Here is a 15,515-nt window from a genome sequence, read left to right as displayed (position 1 = left end):
TTAATCAGGCGGTACTCCTCCTCCCCCACTCACACTGGACTTCACTCTTCCTGAGCTTGACATACCATGTGGGGACCATGACTCAGAAGCTGTTTTCATTTTGTTTGGGCTCCAACTCCTCACATCAGGCCATGCCACACTACCCAAGTCCTCACAAACACACACGGACACACACACCCTGCTGTGGGCCCGAGGCTCCTCCACTCTAACCCCAGCAGCCTCCTTGCTCTACCCCACCTAATGTCTTGAGGATTGAACAGTCTGGTAAGAGAAGAGGACACAAAGGGCTTTGCCCCCTCTTATCTCTATCCTTCAGGCATCCCTCACGTCTCTTCTGTAAAGACAAACCATATTAGGGGTTCCCCCACACATTGTTTCACTGTAGTATAATTTATTGAATTTCTCTCTTTAATGACAAAATTGATCAATAGAACTGATATCTTTCTGATGTTGAATCTTCCTGTCTGAGACTTTGGTACCTGTCTAAATGTTTTAAGCCTTCTTTTTTTTTTTTTGCAGTTTTTGGCCGGGGCTGGGTTTGAATCCGCCACCTCCGGCATATGGGGCCGGCACCCTACTCCCGTGAGCCACAGGTGCTGCCCTTAAGCCTTCTTTTGTGTTCCTCAATATTGTTTTAGTTTTTTTTTTTTTTTTGGTTGTTTTTTTGAGACAAAGTCTCACTTTGTCACCCTTGATTGAAAGCCATGGCGTCACAGCTCACAGCAACATCAAACTCCTGGGCTTAAGCAATTCTCTTGCCTCATCCTCCTAAGTAGCTGGGAATACAGGTGCCTGCCACAACACCCAGCTATTTTGAGAGATGAGGTCTTGCTCTGGCTCAGGCTGGTCTCAAACCTGTGAGCTCAGGCTGTCCACCCACCTCAGCCTCCCAAGTGTTGGGATTACAAGTGTGAGCCATCTCGCCCGGCCGTCAGTAATGTTTTAAAGCCCTCTTCATGCATGTATAAATCTTGGCTTTTTTTTTGAGACAGTCTCACTATATTGCCCTCATTAGAGTGCTGTGGCATCACAGCTCTTGGCAACCTCAAACTCTTGGGCTTAAGAGATTCTCTTGCCTCAGCCTCCCAAGTAGCTGGCACTACAGGTGCCCACCACAACGCCTGGCTATTGTTTTTTTAAATTGTAGTTGTCATTTTTTGTTTGGCTGGCCTGGGCCAGGTTCAAACTTGCCAGCCTGGGTGTATCTGGCTGGTGCCCTAGCCTCTGAGCTACAAGGGCTGAGCCTTTTTTTTTTTTTTTGAGACAGAGTCTCACTTTGTCACCCTGGGGTTGGGTGCTGTGGCGTCATAGTTCACCAACCTCAAATTCTTGGGCTCAAGCAATTCTCTTGCCTCAGTCTCCCAAGTAGCTGGGATTATAGGTGCCCACCACAATACCAGGCTATTTTTAGAGACAGGGTCTCGCTCTAGCTCAAGCTGGTCTCAAACCCATGAGCTCAGATGATCTGCCTACCTTTCCTCCTCAAGTGCTGGAATAACAGGCGTGAGCCACCACGAATCTTGACATTTTTTGTTGGTGTATAAATTTTCCCATGTGTCATCATTTTTGCAGCTGTTGTGAATAACAGATTCCTTCTTTGCTCTGTTATGTTATTAGACTTACCTGCAAAGGAGTAGTGTGTGCTGGCCCTGAGTCCCCAGGGCATCAGCAATGCTTCTTTCTTTGGGTGTAAAAGTGGTGGTAAGTTTAGGACTTCAAATTCATTGGTATCAGCAGGGTGCTAGCTAACACTAACTACCTAAAAATTCCAGGCATTATGCTGGGTTGTAAATAAAGGCATAACACGTATATGAATCATGTTATTATCCTTACTTTGAAGATAAGAAATCAGAAGTCGGGCGGCGCCTGTGGCTCAAGGAGTAGGGCGCTGGTCCCATATGCCAGAGGTGGCAGGTTCAAACCCAGCCCCGGCCAAAAAAAAAAAAAAAAAGAAATCAGAAGTCCAAGGTCCCAGAGGCAGTAAACTTTCAGCCTCCAAAGCCATTATTTTCTACCATAATCCAGAAGGAGCTGTAGTGGGCAGTGAGGTGACTGGTTATTGTTCTTACAAAATTATTCTCTGTCACTAATTACATACCACTCAAATGTATTTTATTTAGGTTGGTCAGACTCATTACAGTTACTCTTTCTTAGATAATTAAGGCAGTATACATTTTTGCTAAATGTTGAAAAACACATCAAGTAATCATCCAAATAATCTCTAGATTCCACGTGTCTTTTTTATTTTTCAAGCTTTCACTATTGTTTTCCCCAAATTATCTCCTTTCAGCATTCCCATAAATGCATCCGGCATGTTTTCAAATCCTTCAGTGACATATTCATGGTACTGGATTTTACCCTGTATCAAAACAACAGATTTAATAAGTTAAGTTCATTCTCAAAGATACAGTCTTCTTACCCTAACTATACATTTATCCAGTACATCATGGGAACCTTGAAAATAGCAATGGAGGCCCTGTCCTCTGTGAACTTGAACTCGATGTGGGGACAAGATCCATGTACACAGTACATGTAACAGATCACAAAGTGCATACAAGAAGAATTTATCGATAGGTGTTAGATCACAGTGAGAAATGTCACAAGGCAGTGATTAATCTATTCCTAAGTAAGTTGTGTAGTAAAGTTTAATAATGTAATGATCTCTGAAAAGAGCTACCTTCATTACCTCTATCTGGCCCCTGAAAAGGTGGGTCCTATTCAGGACAAGTGAATACCGTGACAGTCTAATAATGTCTCCCCTTCAAGCCAAGGCTCTTAAATATGTGTTTAACATTTGGGAGGGAAGGGTTCATGTTATCCAAAAGTTTTCTCATTTCACTTTCTACTATAAGGCATAGTTTACTAAGTCAGACTAATTTACATTTTCAAAATTTTAAGGGGTCTTATGTAGAGACCTGTGTTACCTGATACCACATTTCCCCGAATGTATCCTAGTGATGGTTTAATACCCTTTATGGATTTATGGAAAAGATTATTTGCTTGAAGTCACTCAATTAGAAAGTAGAGGAGCTGAGATTTGAACTCTTGGCTTGAAGCCCCAACTCATTCTTGCTCTTGAAGAGGCAAAAAATCTGGATAGGGTGGAAAGCTAGAATCCAGTTTAAAGGTTAAAAATAGAGAATGATGGCTCAGCGCCCGTAGCACAGTGATTACAGTGCTGGCCATATGCACTGAGGCTGGCAGGCTCGAAACCAGCCAAGGTCAGCTAAAAAAACAACAGTGACAACCGCAACAACAAAATAAAATAGCTGGGTGTTGTGGCAGGTACCTATAGTCCCAGCTACTTGGGAGGCTGAGGCAAGAGAATCGCTTAAGCCCAAGAGTTTGAGGTTGCTGTGAGCTGTGACGCGAGGACGCTGTACAGAGGGCGACATAAGTTGGACTGCCCTGTCTCAAAAAAAATAAATAAATAAAATAAAAATAGAGAATGAATACTGTTATGGACTGAATTATGCCTCTCTCCCCATTCATAAGTTTAAGTTCTAATCTCCAGGACATCCTCAGAATGACTGTATTTGGAAACAGGGCCTGTTAAAGACATATGAAAATAAAGTAAAATGAGGTCATAGAGGCAGGCCCTAATTCAATCCCTGGTGTTCTCAACAGAAGGTTAGGACACAGTCCCAGGCAGAGAGAAGCCCAGGTGGAGATGCCAGAGGAGGGAAGCCATCTACAAGTCAAAAAGAGATCTCAAAAGAAAGCTTGCTGACTCCGTGATCCTGGACTTCAAGCCTCTAGAACTGTGAGAAATAAATTTCATTGTTGAAGCCACCTAGGCTGTTGTATTTTATTTTGGCAGCCCAGTAAAGTGATAACAAATACTAATGTGAAATGTTAATAATAGGGGAAACTAGGGTGTAGGATACAGGATATATGTGAGGTCTCTGTGCTATCTCCCCATTTTTCCCGTAAATTAATACTAATACACTTTTTATTTTAGAAAAAATGTATTTAAAAAACTAGGGAATGAGATTAAAAATAAAAAACAATGAGAAGGAAATTAGGTCAACTCACTAGTTACTTAAAACTATTATCAGCTTCACTTTTTTTTTTTTTTTTTGTAGAGACAGAGTCTCACTGTACCGCCCTCGGGTAGAGTGCTGTGGCGTCACACGGCTCACAGCAACCTCTAACTCCTGGGCTTCCGCGATTCTCTTGCCTCAGCCTCCCTAGTAGCTGGGACTACAGTCGCCCGCCACAACGCCCGGCTATTTTTTTTTTGTTGTTGTTGTTGTTGCAGTTTGACCGGGGCTGGGTTTGAACCCACCACCCTCGGCATGTGGGGCCGGCGCCCTACTCACCGAGCCACAGGCGCCGCCCCAGCTTCACTTTGTTAAAGCGAAGCATTAGGGATATCAGCTCAAGGTTTCTTGTCAGCTGTAAGGGTGGAAGGGCTAGATTGGATTTCACTAACAAGGACAAGGAGGCTATACGCTGGGAACTTAAAAAATAACGCAGCTCTTCCCAACTCCCTGGAGACAGGCCAGTCCAGCATGCCATGTATCAGAGTGGGAAAAAGGCCAAGCTCTAGTGGCTGCCAGAGGAGCAATCTATTTCTTTGAATTGAGAAGTGACCATTGGCTGGGAATTAGAAAGCACAGTATTTTTTCCCATCTGAAACTAAAATAATGCCCCTTGATTATTCTGATTTTGATTAACTATAACTCCCCATGGTGTAAGATGGGAAAATGATCACAGCACAGGACCAAGGGATTGGCTTCTTCCTCTGAATCTAACAAGGCTCTTTCTGACCTGGGACCTTGATGTGCCCCTCTAACATTCACTCCTTCAGCAAATTTATCTATCTGACACTATGCTGGGGGCTGCAGGTATACCAGAATACAAAACGCATGAACACTGCTGTCCTCATGGAGGTTACGTTCTCAGGGGAGGGAGACAGGCAATAAATATAAATGAATAACTGAATTATAGTGTATATTATTTTAAAATATAATCAACTGCTATGGATAAAAGTAGAGTAAGAAGGGTCAGGAATGAAGGGGGATTAGAACTTCCAATAATGCCATCTTAAAAGTTGCCTTGTCCAGAAGGCACTTTTTTAGCAAAGACTTGAAGGAGGTGAGAGAATGAAGTGAGCAATTACAGCGGGGTAGAGTGGCAGAGGGAGGACCGGGCTGTGTAAACCAGGGGGTGACACTGAGAAATGAGGTCAGAGAGGTGTCCGGGGCCAGGATGTACACAGACATGCTGATTTATTCCAAGTAAAAGAGGGAGCTCTGCAGGGATTGGGGCATGAGGATGAGATGGTTTGATTTAGTTTTTTATCTTTTAACTTTTTTTTTTTCCTTTTTTTGTAGAGACAGAGTTTCACTTTATAGCCCTCTGTAGAGTGCCATGGCATCACACAGCTCACAGCAACCTCCAACTCCTGGGCTTAAGCGATTCTCTTGCCTCAGCCTCCTGAGTAGCTGGGACCACAGGCACCCGCCACAACGCCCGGCTATTTTTTGGTTGCAGTTCAGCCGGGGCCGGGTTTGAACCCGCCACCCTCGGTATATGGGGCCAGCGCCTTACCGACTGAGCCACAGGCGCCGCCCTTAGTTTTTTATCTTTATTTTTATTTATTTATTTATTTTGAGACAGTCTCACTTTGTTGCCCTCAGTAGAGTGCTGTAGCATCATAGCTCACAGCAACCTCAGACTCTTGGGCTCAAGCAACCTCTTACCTCAGCTTTCCAAGTAACTGGGACTACAGGTGCCCACCACATCACCTGGCTATTTTTATTTATTTTATTTTATTATTTATTTGAGACAGAGTCTCACTATGTTGCCCAGGGTAGACTGCCGTGGCATCACAGCTCACAGCAACCTCAAACTCTTGGGCTTAAAGTGATTCTCTTGCCTCAACCTCCTGAGTAGCTGGGACTACATACAGGCGCCTGTCACAATGCCTGGCTATTTTTGTTGTTGTTGTTCTTGTTGTCACTGTTGTTTGGCAGGCCCAGGCTGGATTTGAACCCGCCAGCTCCTGTGTATGTGGTTGGTACCCTTAGCCACTAAGCTACAGGCACCATGCCTACCCAGCTATTTTTAGAGATGGGGTCTCGCTCTTGCTCAGGCTGGTCTTGAACCTGTGAGCTCAGGCAATCCACCCGCCTGGGCCTCCCAGAGTGCTGTTATTACAGGCGTGAGCCACCACACCTGGCCGACATGGTTTGATTTATGCTTTAAAAGTTCACTTGTGGGGGCATGCAGGTGGGGAGCCAGAAGGGTCTACTACCAACATCCAGGCCAGGCAGGACAGTGGCCTAGACCAGGGTGGCCACAGAGGAGGTGGGAGAAGTGGTCAGATTCTGTATACATTTTGAAGGTTGAACCACTTAAATTTCTTGACAGATTAGACATGGGTCTAAAAGAAGGAAAGAAATCAAAGATGACTCCAGGGTTTTGAGACTGAGAAACTAAAAGAGCAAATTGCCCTAAATGAGATGTTGAACTCTGAATATGGAGTAGGTGTGGCAGGAAAGATTACAACATATTTACTTTTCAGTATATTAAGCCTCCAGAGGCAGCTGTTGAGCAGCTGGTTACACCAGCCTGGAGTTCAGAGGAGATATCCAGGCTGGGAGCGTTAGTGTATTGATGGTATTCGATGCGCTTACTAAGGAATAGACAGAGTGGGGGTAGAGAAGGACAGCCCTAGTGACCATATCCTGGGGCACCTTTTTTTTAAATTTATTTTATTTCATTTTATTTTTTTGAGACAGAGTCTCACTTTGTTGCCCCCAGTACAGAGCTGTGGCATCATAGCTCACAGTAACTTCAGACTCTTGGGCTCAAGTGATTCTCTTGCCTCAGCCTCCTGAGTAGCTGGGACTACAGGCACCGGCCACAACACCGGCTATTTTTAGAGACAGGGTCTCATTCTACCTTTAGCTGGTCTCGAACTCCTGAGCTTAGGCAATCACTTGCCTCGGCCTCCCAGAGTGCTTGGATTACAGGCGTGAGCCGCTGAGCCCAGCTGAGGTGCACTCTATTATTAATTTGGAGAAAAGAAGCTAGGAAGAGTCTGAGGAGGACCCATCAGTAAGGGGAAGCAAAAGCTAATGGGAGCCCGAGGAAGAAAGGGTACTAAGGAGGGAGAGTGCTTACTCTGTAAATGTTTCCCATAGCCAAGCAAGGTTAAGAATCAACCACAGGATTTCACAATGTGAGGGACATCTGTAACCTTGACAAAAGCAGTCTGGTGGCATGGCAGCAGTGCAAAAGCCCGATGTGAAGGTTCAAGGAAGAATGGAAAGAGAGAGACTGCAGACAGCAAGTATAGATAATCCTTCTTTGATTTTGCCATAAAAATCAGAAAAATGAAATGGACTTATATTTGCATGGAAATGAAGTCTAGAGAGGGTTGGTTTGTATTGTTTTCCTTCTTAAGATAGGAAAAATAAGAATGTTGATATTCTGAATGTAAGGACCCAACAGGCAGGTCGATACTGATGATGCAGCCGAGAGAGGGAAGAATTGATGGAGTGACAGTGTCGAGAGGCAAAAGGGAACGGGATCTACTGTACAACTGGAGGGGCAGCTCGTACCTCCAAGACCCATTGCAGCAACTCCTTCAGAGCTTTTTGGCGGACATCTTTTTGCCAACGGGTGACAAGGAACCCCTCCATGCGGAGTTCTTGGTAGATAACAACCTCTGGGGCTGGGCCTATGAAGAAAAGAACAGGTTAGGGTGACAGGGTCTAGGTAGGTGGCCACGGTAAACACACAAGCAGCACAGGTGACTGCCGCCGTTCTCTTGCTGTTGCCCTTTCTGTTTCCCCCACTGCTTTCTGGTCTGTGGGACTAATCCACACGCACCGCGTGGAAGGCAGAATAACATGCTGAAGATGTCCACATACAAAACTCCAGAAGTGGGAACTGTGTGACCCTATGTGCCAAAAAGGACTTTGCAAATATTAAGAACCTTGTGATGGGGAGATTATTCTGTATTATAAACATAATGCAACATAACTGCAAGAGTCCTTGTTAGGGAAAGAAGGACACAGGAAGGTTATAGAGTTAGAAAAAAAATATGTGGGATGGATCCAGTGTCTTGGGCCTGTAATCCCAGCTACTTGTGAGGCTGAGGTCAGAGGACTGCTGTTTCACAGCAACCTCGAACTCCTGGGCTTAATTGATTTTCTTGCCTCAGCCTCCCAAGTAGCTGGGACTACAGGTGCCTGCCACAATGCTCAGCTATTTTTAGAGATGAGGTCTCGCTCTGGCTCAGGCTGGTCTTGAACCTGTGAGCTCAGGCAATCCATCCACCTCAGCCTCCCTCATGTTGGGATTATAGGTGTGAGCCACTGTGCCTGGCGAGCAGACTATTTGAGCCCAAAAGTTTGAGGCTAGCTTGGGTAACACAGAAAAACTCTATTTCTAAAAGAAAACAAAAACTTTTTTTTTCTTAAAGTGATGATGGAAACAGAGAGAAAAGAAGGAAGAAGGCTGGGTACAGCGGCTCTTGCCTGTAATCCTAGCACTAAGGTGAAGGTGCCTGAGATATATGAAGGCCAGAAGAGCCAAGACGAGTGATAGATTCTGTCTTCATCATCCTTGGTAACTGGCATCGCTTAGCCTAAAGTTCCCACTCACTACTTTGAAGAAAGTAACATTAGCAGTCAGAAGAATGGACCTTTGTCCTGAACCAAAAGAAACTGATGCTAAGACAAGTGAGACATCTAAATGCTAGTTTTATCTCGCAGAAAGAGTGCTCCAGCAAGTCCCACTTAACCATATTTCTTTTTGAGTTAAGGATTAGAACCTTCATATCCTTATTTTAAAAGAAGGTGAAATGCTATTCTGGGGCCTCTCTATCTTGGTGGGAATGTTGATTTCTTTGTGCAGAGCTAAAAATCAATTGTGGCATTAAAGCTGGTGGAAGTAATAACTTGCCTCTGAACTAAATGATGTTAGAATTTCTGTGGACCTGCAGCAAGGCAGAATCCCATCTTATTAAAATGTAATGGACAAGTGTAGCTGACATCTCAAAGACCTATCAAAGCAGCTGAACTTCCCAAGAATTGCTAATTGCTAAAAAGACTAGATCAAGTTACGGTATCCAAAATACTTGGCTATGCCTAATTGGACTGTGGTTAAGAAAATGCATTGTGGAGCTTTGCTGAATTGGCAGGCAGATGATTTCTCATGATTGAGAAATTGATTAGAAAAATATGGGAGGAATAAGGTCTTCACAATAAGATTACCAAGAAATCTGGAGTTTCCTTTTTGGTGAAGAGAAGAGTTATGTGATTCTTCACAGCCCAAGAGGGAATCAACAAGTAGTTCTTCCTCTCTAGGCAGCCCCCCTGTATTGGTGCAGTCACAGTGGTGTTAACTAGGGTGGGGACATGAGGTTTCATTCCCATTAGTCAAGCTCATCATAGATTGAATAACCAATTGATTTACGGTTGCCTAGATCCTGATTATAGTCTGGAGTATTCCTTTTTATTCTTTCTCCTTTTTATGGACCAGGGGTAAATCTGTAATCTAGGAATATAGGATCCTTATAACAGAAAGGGACTCTGTATTAGTTCACAGAGTGGTCTGTGTTTTGAGTCTGTCACTACCAGGATTTAAAGAGTCCCTAGCCCTCTCCGCTGCTTTTCTCCCATCCACAAAATAAGAGGCCCGTACAAAATATTTCACGGGATTGGGATTTATATATATACATATATATGTATGTATACATATAAATGTATGTAAATATGTATACACATATATTTACATATGTATGTATCTACCTATTTACATATATATATATATATATTTTTTTTTTTTTTTTTTTGAGAAGCATCTCAAGCTGTAGCCCTGGGTAGAGTGCCATGGCATCGTAGCTCACAGCAACCTCCAACTCAGGCTCAAGTGATCCTGTTGCCTCAGTTATTCTATTTTTTTTTTTTTTGTAGAGACAGAGTCTCACTTTATGCCCCTTGGTAGAGTGCCGTGGCATCACACAGCTCACAGCAACCTCCAGCTCCTGGGCTTAAGCGATTCTCTTGCCTCAGCCTCCCAAGTAGCTGGGACTACAGGTGCCCGCCACAGCGCCCGGCTATTTTTTTGTTGCAGTTTGGCCGGGGCCGGGTTTGAACCCGCCACCCTCGGCATATGGGGCCGGCACCCTACTCACTGAGCCACAGGCGCCGCCCAGTTATTCTATTTTTAGTAGAGACAGAGCCTTGCTTTTGTTCAGGCTGGTCTCGAACTTGTGAACTCAAGCAATCTACCCGCCTTGGCCTCCCATAGTGCTAGGATTATAGGTGTGAGCCATCGAGCCTGGCCTGGGACTTACATTTTTATTTAAAATATCATCATAGCTCACAGCAACCTCAAACTTTTGGGCTTGAGCAATCCTCCTGCCTCAGCCTCCTGAGTAGCTAAGACTACACGCACCTGCCATTACACCTGGCTAGTTTTTCTATTTTTAGGAGAGACAGGTATCACTCTTGCTCAGCCTGGTCTTGAACTCCTGGACCCAAGCAATCACAGGTCTCAGCCTCCCAGAGTGCTAGGATTACAGGCATGAGCCACTGTGCCTGGCCTAGGATTGGGACTTAATGAACATAGTTCTCAGTTGATACTGCTTTTGGACTTCTGTCAGTGTGGAGGTGGGAGAGGTCAGTGGTAATTGTCAGCCTGGTAGGGCCACGGTGCCCTGCAGCTCTAGGAAGCACACTGCTCAAGGCTATTTGAAGGACACAGCAATCTGCCCTTCCATTTACCCACATCAAGTCACCCTCTACCAGTCCCCACACCTCTAAAAATATTCCTAATATCCTGAAGATCCTTAATGTTTACCAGTCAGACTAAGATATTCTGTTGCTAAATCAAGTCATGGCTGTGTTTTTACCTTTGCAGAAAATAACAGGTGAAAAATGAAAAGTGTTTTTTTTTTTTGAGACAGAGCCTCAAGCTGTCATCCTGGGTAGAGTGTCGTGGCATCACAGCTCACAGCAAACTCCAACTCCTGGGCTTAAGCGATTCTCTTGCCTCAGCCCCCCAAGTAGCTGGGACTACAGGCACCCGCCACAACGCCCGGCTATTTCTGGATTGTAGTTGTCATTGCTGCTTAGCAGGCCCGGGCAGGATTCAAACCCACCAGCTCCAGTGTATGTGGCTGGCGCCCTAGATGCTGAGCTACAGGCGCCAAGCCTATTTATTTACTTGTAGACAGAAGGTCTCATTCTGTCACCCAGGCTGGAGGACAATGACATAATGATCGTCCACTGCAGCCTCATACTCCTGGGCTCAAGTGATCTTCCCACCTCAGCCTCTGCAGTAGCTGGGACTACTATGTGCTACCAAGTCTGTCTAATTTTTAGCTTTTTTGGTAGCAATGAAGTGATGGGGTCTCACTATGTTGCCCAAGTTTTGTCTTGAACTCCTAACCTCAAGGGATCCTCGTGCACTGGCCTCCAAAGTCCTGGGATTTTAGGCATGATCCACTGTGTCTGCATGATCCACTGTGTCTGGCCTTATATATTTTTAATCTTAATAAATACTAATTTGTTATATTTCATCAAGAATATATGAAAAAAAAATTTTTTTTTTTAGTTTCCACACACAGTATTAATCTAACATTTTGGTAGTCACTGGCCTACCATATCTGTGAATCTTCTCCACATCTAGCCTTTGTACATCTGTGACCACATGCCTGAGCTTATTACCTGGTGGAAGTTGGCCAGTACTGTTATATGTAGAAATGGCTCCACATATAGCAATTCTTCCAAATTTTTTCATCTGGGGGATAACAATGTTTGAAAACTCTCCGCCTACCTAAATAGACAGGAAAACAAAAACAAAAATAATCAAAACATGAGAAGATTCAGGAGAATCATTAAGTCACAATCATTATTTCATAATACTTGTTTTAGCAGCAACAAAACTGATTGAATTAGCATAAAAGTACAGAAAATTTCATTTAGAGAAAGACACTAGAAATAGGCATTTATTTCCATTTGATGCTAAGAGCGTACCTTATATTTTTACTGTTATATATTGGAGTGTTCTGATTGGCCTAATAATCTCATTGTCTTATAATTTAAAAGTATAGAAAAATATTCAAAAGGGGTAGTGCCGGTAGCTCAGTTGGTAGGATGCCGGCCACATACATGGAGGCTAGCAGGTTTGAACCCAGCCCAGGACAGCAGAAATAACAATGACAACTACAACAACAACAAAAAATAGCCGGGTATTGTGGTGGACATCTGTAGTCCTATCTACTCAGGAGGCTGAGATAAGAGAAATCGCTTAAGCCCAAGAGTTTGAGGTTGCTTTGAGCTGTGACGCCACGGTACTCTACCCAGGGTGACATAGTGAGACTCTGTCTCAAAAAAAAAAAAAAAAATACTTGGCTCGGTATCTGTGGCTCAAGCAGCTAAGGCGCCAGCCACATACACCTGAGCTGGTGGGTTGGAATCCAGCCCAGGCCACCAAACAACAATGACAGTTGCAACCAGAAAATAGCCAGGCATTGTAGCGGGCACCTGTAGTCCCAGCTACTTGGGAGGTGGAGGCAGGAGACTCACTTGAGCCCAGGAATTGGAGGTTGCTGTGAGCTGTGACGCCCTGACACTCTCCCCAGGGCGACAGCTTGAAGGCTCTGTCTCAAAAAAAAAAAAAAAAAGAAAAAGAAAAAGAAAAAAATACTCAAAAGGTATATGAAGAACAAAGTTAGAGGATTCATACTTTCTGATTTTAAAACTTACCACAACGCTAAATTAACAGTGTGACACTACAAATACAGATCAACGGAACTTAACTGAGAGTCCAAAAATGAACTCTTATATTTATCATCAGTTCATTTTCTATACAAGTACCAAAACAATTCAATAGGGAAAAATAGTATTTTTAACAAATGGCATAGAACAAACTGGATATTCACATGGAAAAGAATGGAATTGGACCACTTCCTTATACCATATACAAAAATTTACTTAAAATGCATCAAAGACCTGAATATTAGAACTAAAACTATAAAACTCTTAGAAAAAAACACAAGAGTAGATCTTCTTGGTCCTGAGTTAGGCGAAGCCTTCTTAGACATGACTACAAAAGCTCAAGCAACAAAAGAAAAAATCTAAAACTTTTGTGCTTCAAAGGAGTCCATAAAGAAAGTGAAAGACACTCACAGAATAAGAGAAAATATTTGGGGCGATGCCTGTGGCTCAAGGAGTAGGGCACTAGCCCTATATACTGGGGGTAGTGGGTTCAAGCTCTGCCCTGGCCAAAAAACTGCAAAAAAAAAAAAAAGAGAGAGAGAGAGAGAATATTTGCAAACCTTATATAGTCGTTTCTCAGTGGATTTCACATTTGTGATTTGGACTACACTTGCTAAAACTTATTTGTAACCTCAAAACCAATAATTACAGAATTTTCCTTGGTCACTTGCAGACATGCACAGACCAATGAAAAAGACACAAGCATTCCCCGCTGAGGCCCAACAAGGCGATGTTCGGCCTTCCTGTTTCAAATCTCATACAGAGATGACCAGAGGATGGAGACAGTAGGGGGCAGTGCCGTGTAATTCAAGAAGCTCTGGTTCTGGGGAGATTTGCAAAGGGTATGAAATTCCAACACTGGGGGGCGGCGCCTGTGGCTCAGTCGGTAGGGCGCCGGCCTCGGCCAAACTGCAACCAAAAAATAGCCGGGTGTTGTGGCGGGCGCCTGTAGTCCCAGCTACTCGGGAGGCTGAGGCAAGAGAATGGCTTAAGCCCAGGAGTTGGAGGTTGCTGTGAGCTGTGTGAGGCCACAGCACTCTACCGAGGGCCATAAAGTCAGACTTTGTCTCTACAAAAAAAAAAAAAAAAGGGCAGCGCCTGTGGCTCAGCGGGTAGGGCGCCGGTCCCATATGCCGGAGATGGCGGGTTCAAACCCAGCCCCGGCCAAAAAAAAAAAAAAAAAAGAAAGAAAGAAAGAAATTCCAACACTGGGTAGGGGCAACATTTCTGAACTTCCTTTTCTCTTTTCTAAAATAAAATAGAATATATTAGGATGAGCTGTTTTTAGATTTAAGATTACAGTCTATGCGAGATATGTATATATATGTACATATGTATATATATGGTTCAGCACTGGTGGTGACTTTGTAGAATACAACTACTGCAAATAATGAAAATTGACAGAATCTAATAAGGGACTTTGTTTCCAGAATATATAAAGAACTCTCCGGTGGCACCTGTGACTCAGTGAGTAGGGCGCTGGCCCCATATACCAAGGGTTGCGGGTTCAAACCCGGCCCCGGCCAAACTGCAACCAAAAAATAGCCGGGCGTTGTGGCGGGCGCCTGTAGTTCCAGCTAGTCGGGAGGCTGAGGCAAGAGAATCGCTTAAGCCCAGGAGTTGGAGGTTGCTGTGAGCTGTGTGAGGCCACGGCACTCTACCGAGGGCCATAAAGTGAGACTCTGTCTCTACAAAAATAAATAAATAAATAAATAAATAAATAAAAAAGAACTCTCACAACCCCACAAATAACCCAATGGAAAAATGTACAATGAAAAGGCATTTCTCCAAGGAAAATATACAATGGCCAATAAGTACATAAAAGATCCTTAGCATCATTAGCTAAAGGGAAATGCAAGTTGAAATCACAATGAAACATCACTTCAAACCCACTAGGATGGCTGTAATCAAAAAGACAAAGAGGGGTCACTGTGAAAGTTCAGGAAATGTAAAATCCACAGGGAAGGAAACAAATGAAGCCTTCTCAGCAACACTGATAAACCGAGCGAGTGGAAACTTGCAGGGGTTAATCAGAAAGGACTACGTCCACTATTTTTCTTGACAGTGAAATAACGGATCATCAACAGTCTCTCTCAAAAGTTTTGGAGCAACTTTGTAGGTGAGAACCCTAATATACTGCTGGTTGGAATGAAAGATATTGCAGCCCCTTTGCAAAACAGTTTGGCAGTACTCTATAATGTTAAACGTGAAGTTACCACATGATCCAGCAGTTCTACTCCTAGGAATATATCCAAGAGAAATGAAAACATGTCCACATAAAAGCTTGCGTGGGAATGTTCACAGCAACCTTATACACAATTCCCCCGAAGCATAAAGAACTCAAATGCCCTCTAGTTGATAAATGGATAAATAAAACGTAGCACATCCATACAATGGAATTTTATCCAGCTATAAAAAAGGAAGGAAGTACTGATAAATGCTACAGCACGGCTGAACCTTAAAAACATTTTGCCAAGTGAAAGAAGCCAGTCACAAAAGACACTTTGTGGGGGGAAATGGAAGGTGACTGCTAATGTGTAGTGTGTCTTTTTGAGGGGGAGACAAAAATATTCTAAAACCTTTTTTTTTTTTTTGAGAGAGAGTTTCAAGCTGTTGCCCTGTGTAGAGAGCTGTCACATCATAGCTCACAGCAACCTCCAACTCTTGGGCTCCAGCAATCCTCTTGCCTCAGTTTTTCCATTTTTAGTAGAGACAGGGTCTTGTTCTGGCTCAGTCTGGTCTGGAACTCATGAGCTCAAGCAATCCACC

At 43.7% G+C, this 15,515-nt stretch overlaps 2 protein-coding genes across 3 annotated transcripts in view; one reads left to right on the top strand and one right to left on the bottom strand.

The window, feature by feature from the left end:
• ZNF483 (zinc finger protein 483) overlaps nt 1–3,955 on the top strand; it is a 47,662-nt gene extending 43,707 nt beyond the window's left edge. Inside the window, exon 6 of the mRNA XM_053565909.1 lies at nt 3,628–3,955. Coding sequence (XP_053421884.1) covers nt 3,628–3,635 — 8 coding nt within the window. The 3' untranslated portion in view covers nt 3,636–3,955. The remainder of the gene's footprint in view (nt 1–3,627) is intronic.
• The window catches only part of PTGR1 (prostaglandin reductase 1), a 30,483-nt gene continuing 17,058 nt past the window's right edge, over nt 2,091–15,515 (bottom strand). For both annotated transcript variants that reach the window (XM_053565910.1, XM_053565913.1), the window contains exons 8-10: nt 11,694–11,802; nt 7,575–7,693; nt 2,091–2,359 (exon numbers count right to left, since the gene is read on the bottom strand). In XM_053565910.1, the coding sequence (XP_053421885.1) occupies nt 2,249–2,359; nt 7,575–7,693; nt 11,694–11,802 (339 nt within the window). In that variant the 3' untranslated portion in view covers nt 2,091–2,248. The remainder of the gene's footprint in view (nt 2,360–7,574; nt 7,694–11,693; nt 11,803–15,515) is intronic.

This window comes from Nycticebus coucang, chromosome 2 (assembly GCF_027406575.1).
Source record: "Nycticebus coucang isolate mNycCou1 chromosome 2, mNycCou1.pri, whole genome shotgun sequence".
Taxonomy (NCBI): domain Eukaryota; kingdom Metazoa; phylum Chordata; class Mammalia; order Primates; family Lorisidae; genus Nycticebus; species Nycticebus coucang.
Note: the sequence above shows the minus strand (reverse complement) of the source record. Positions and strands in the feature narration are given on the sequence as shown.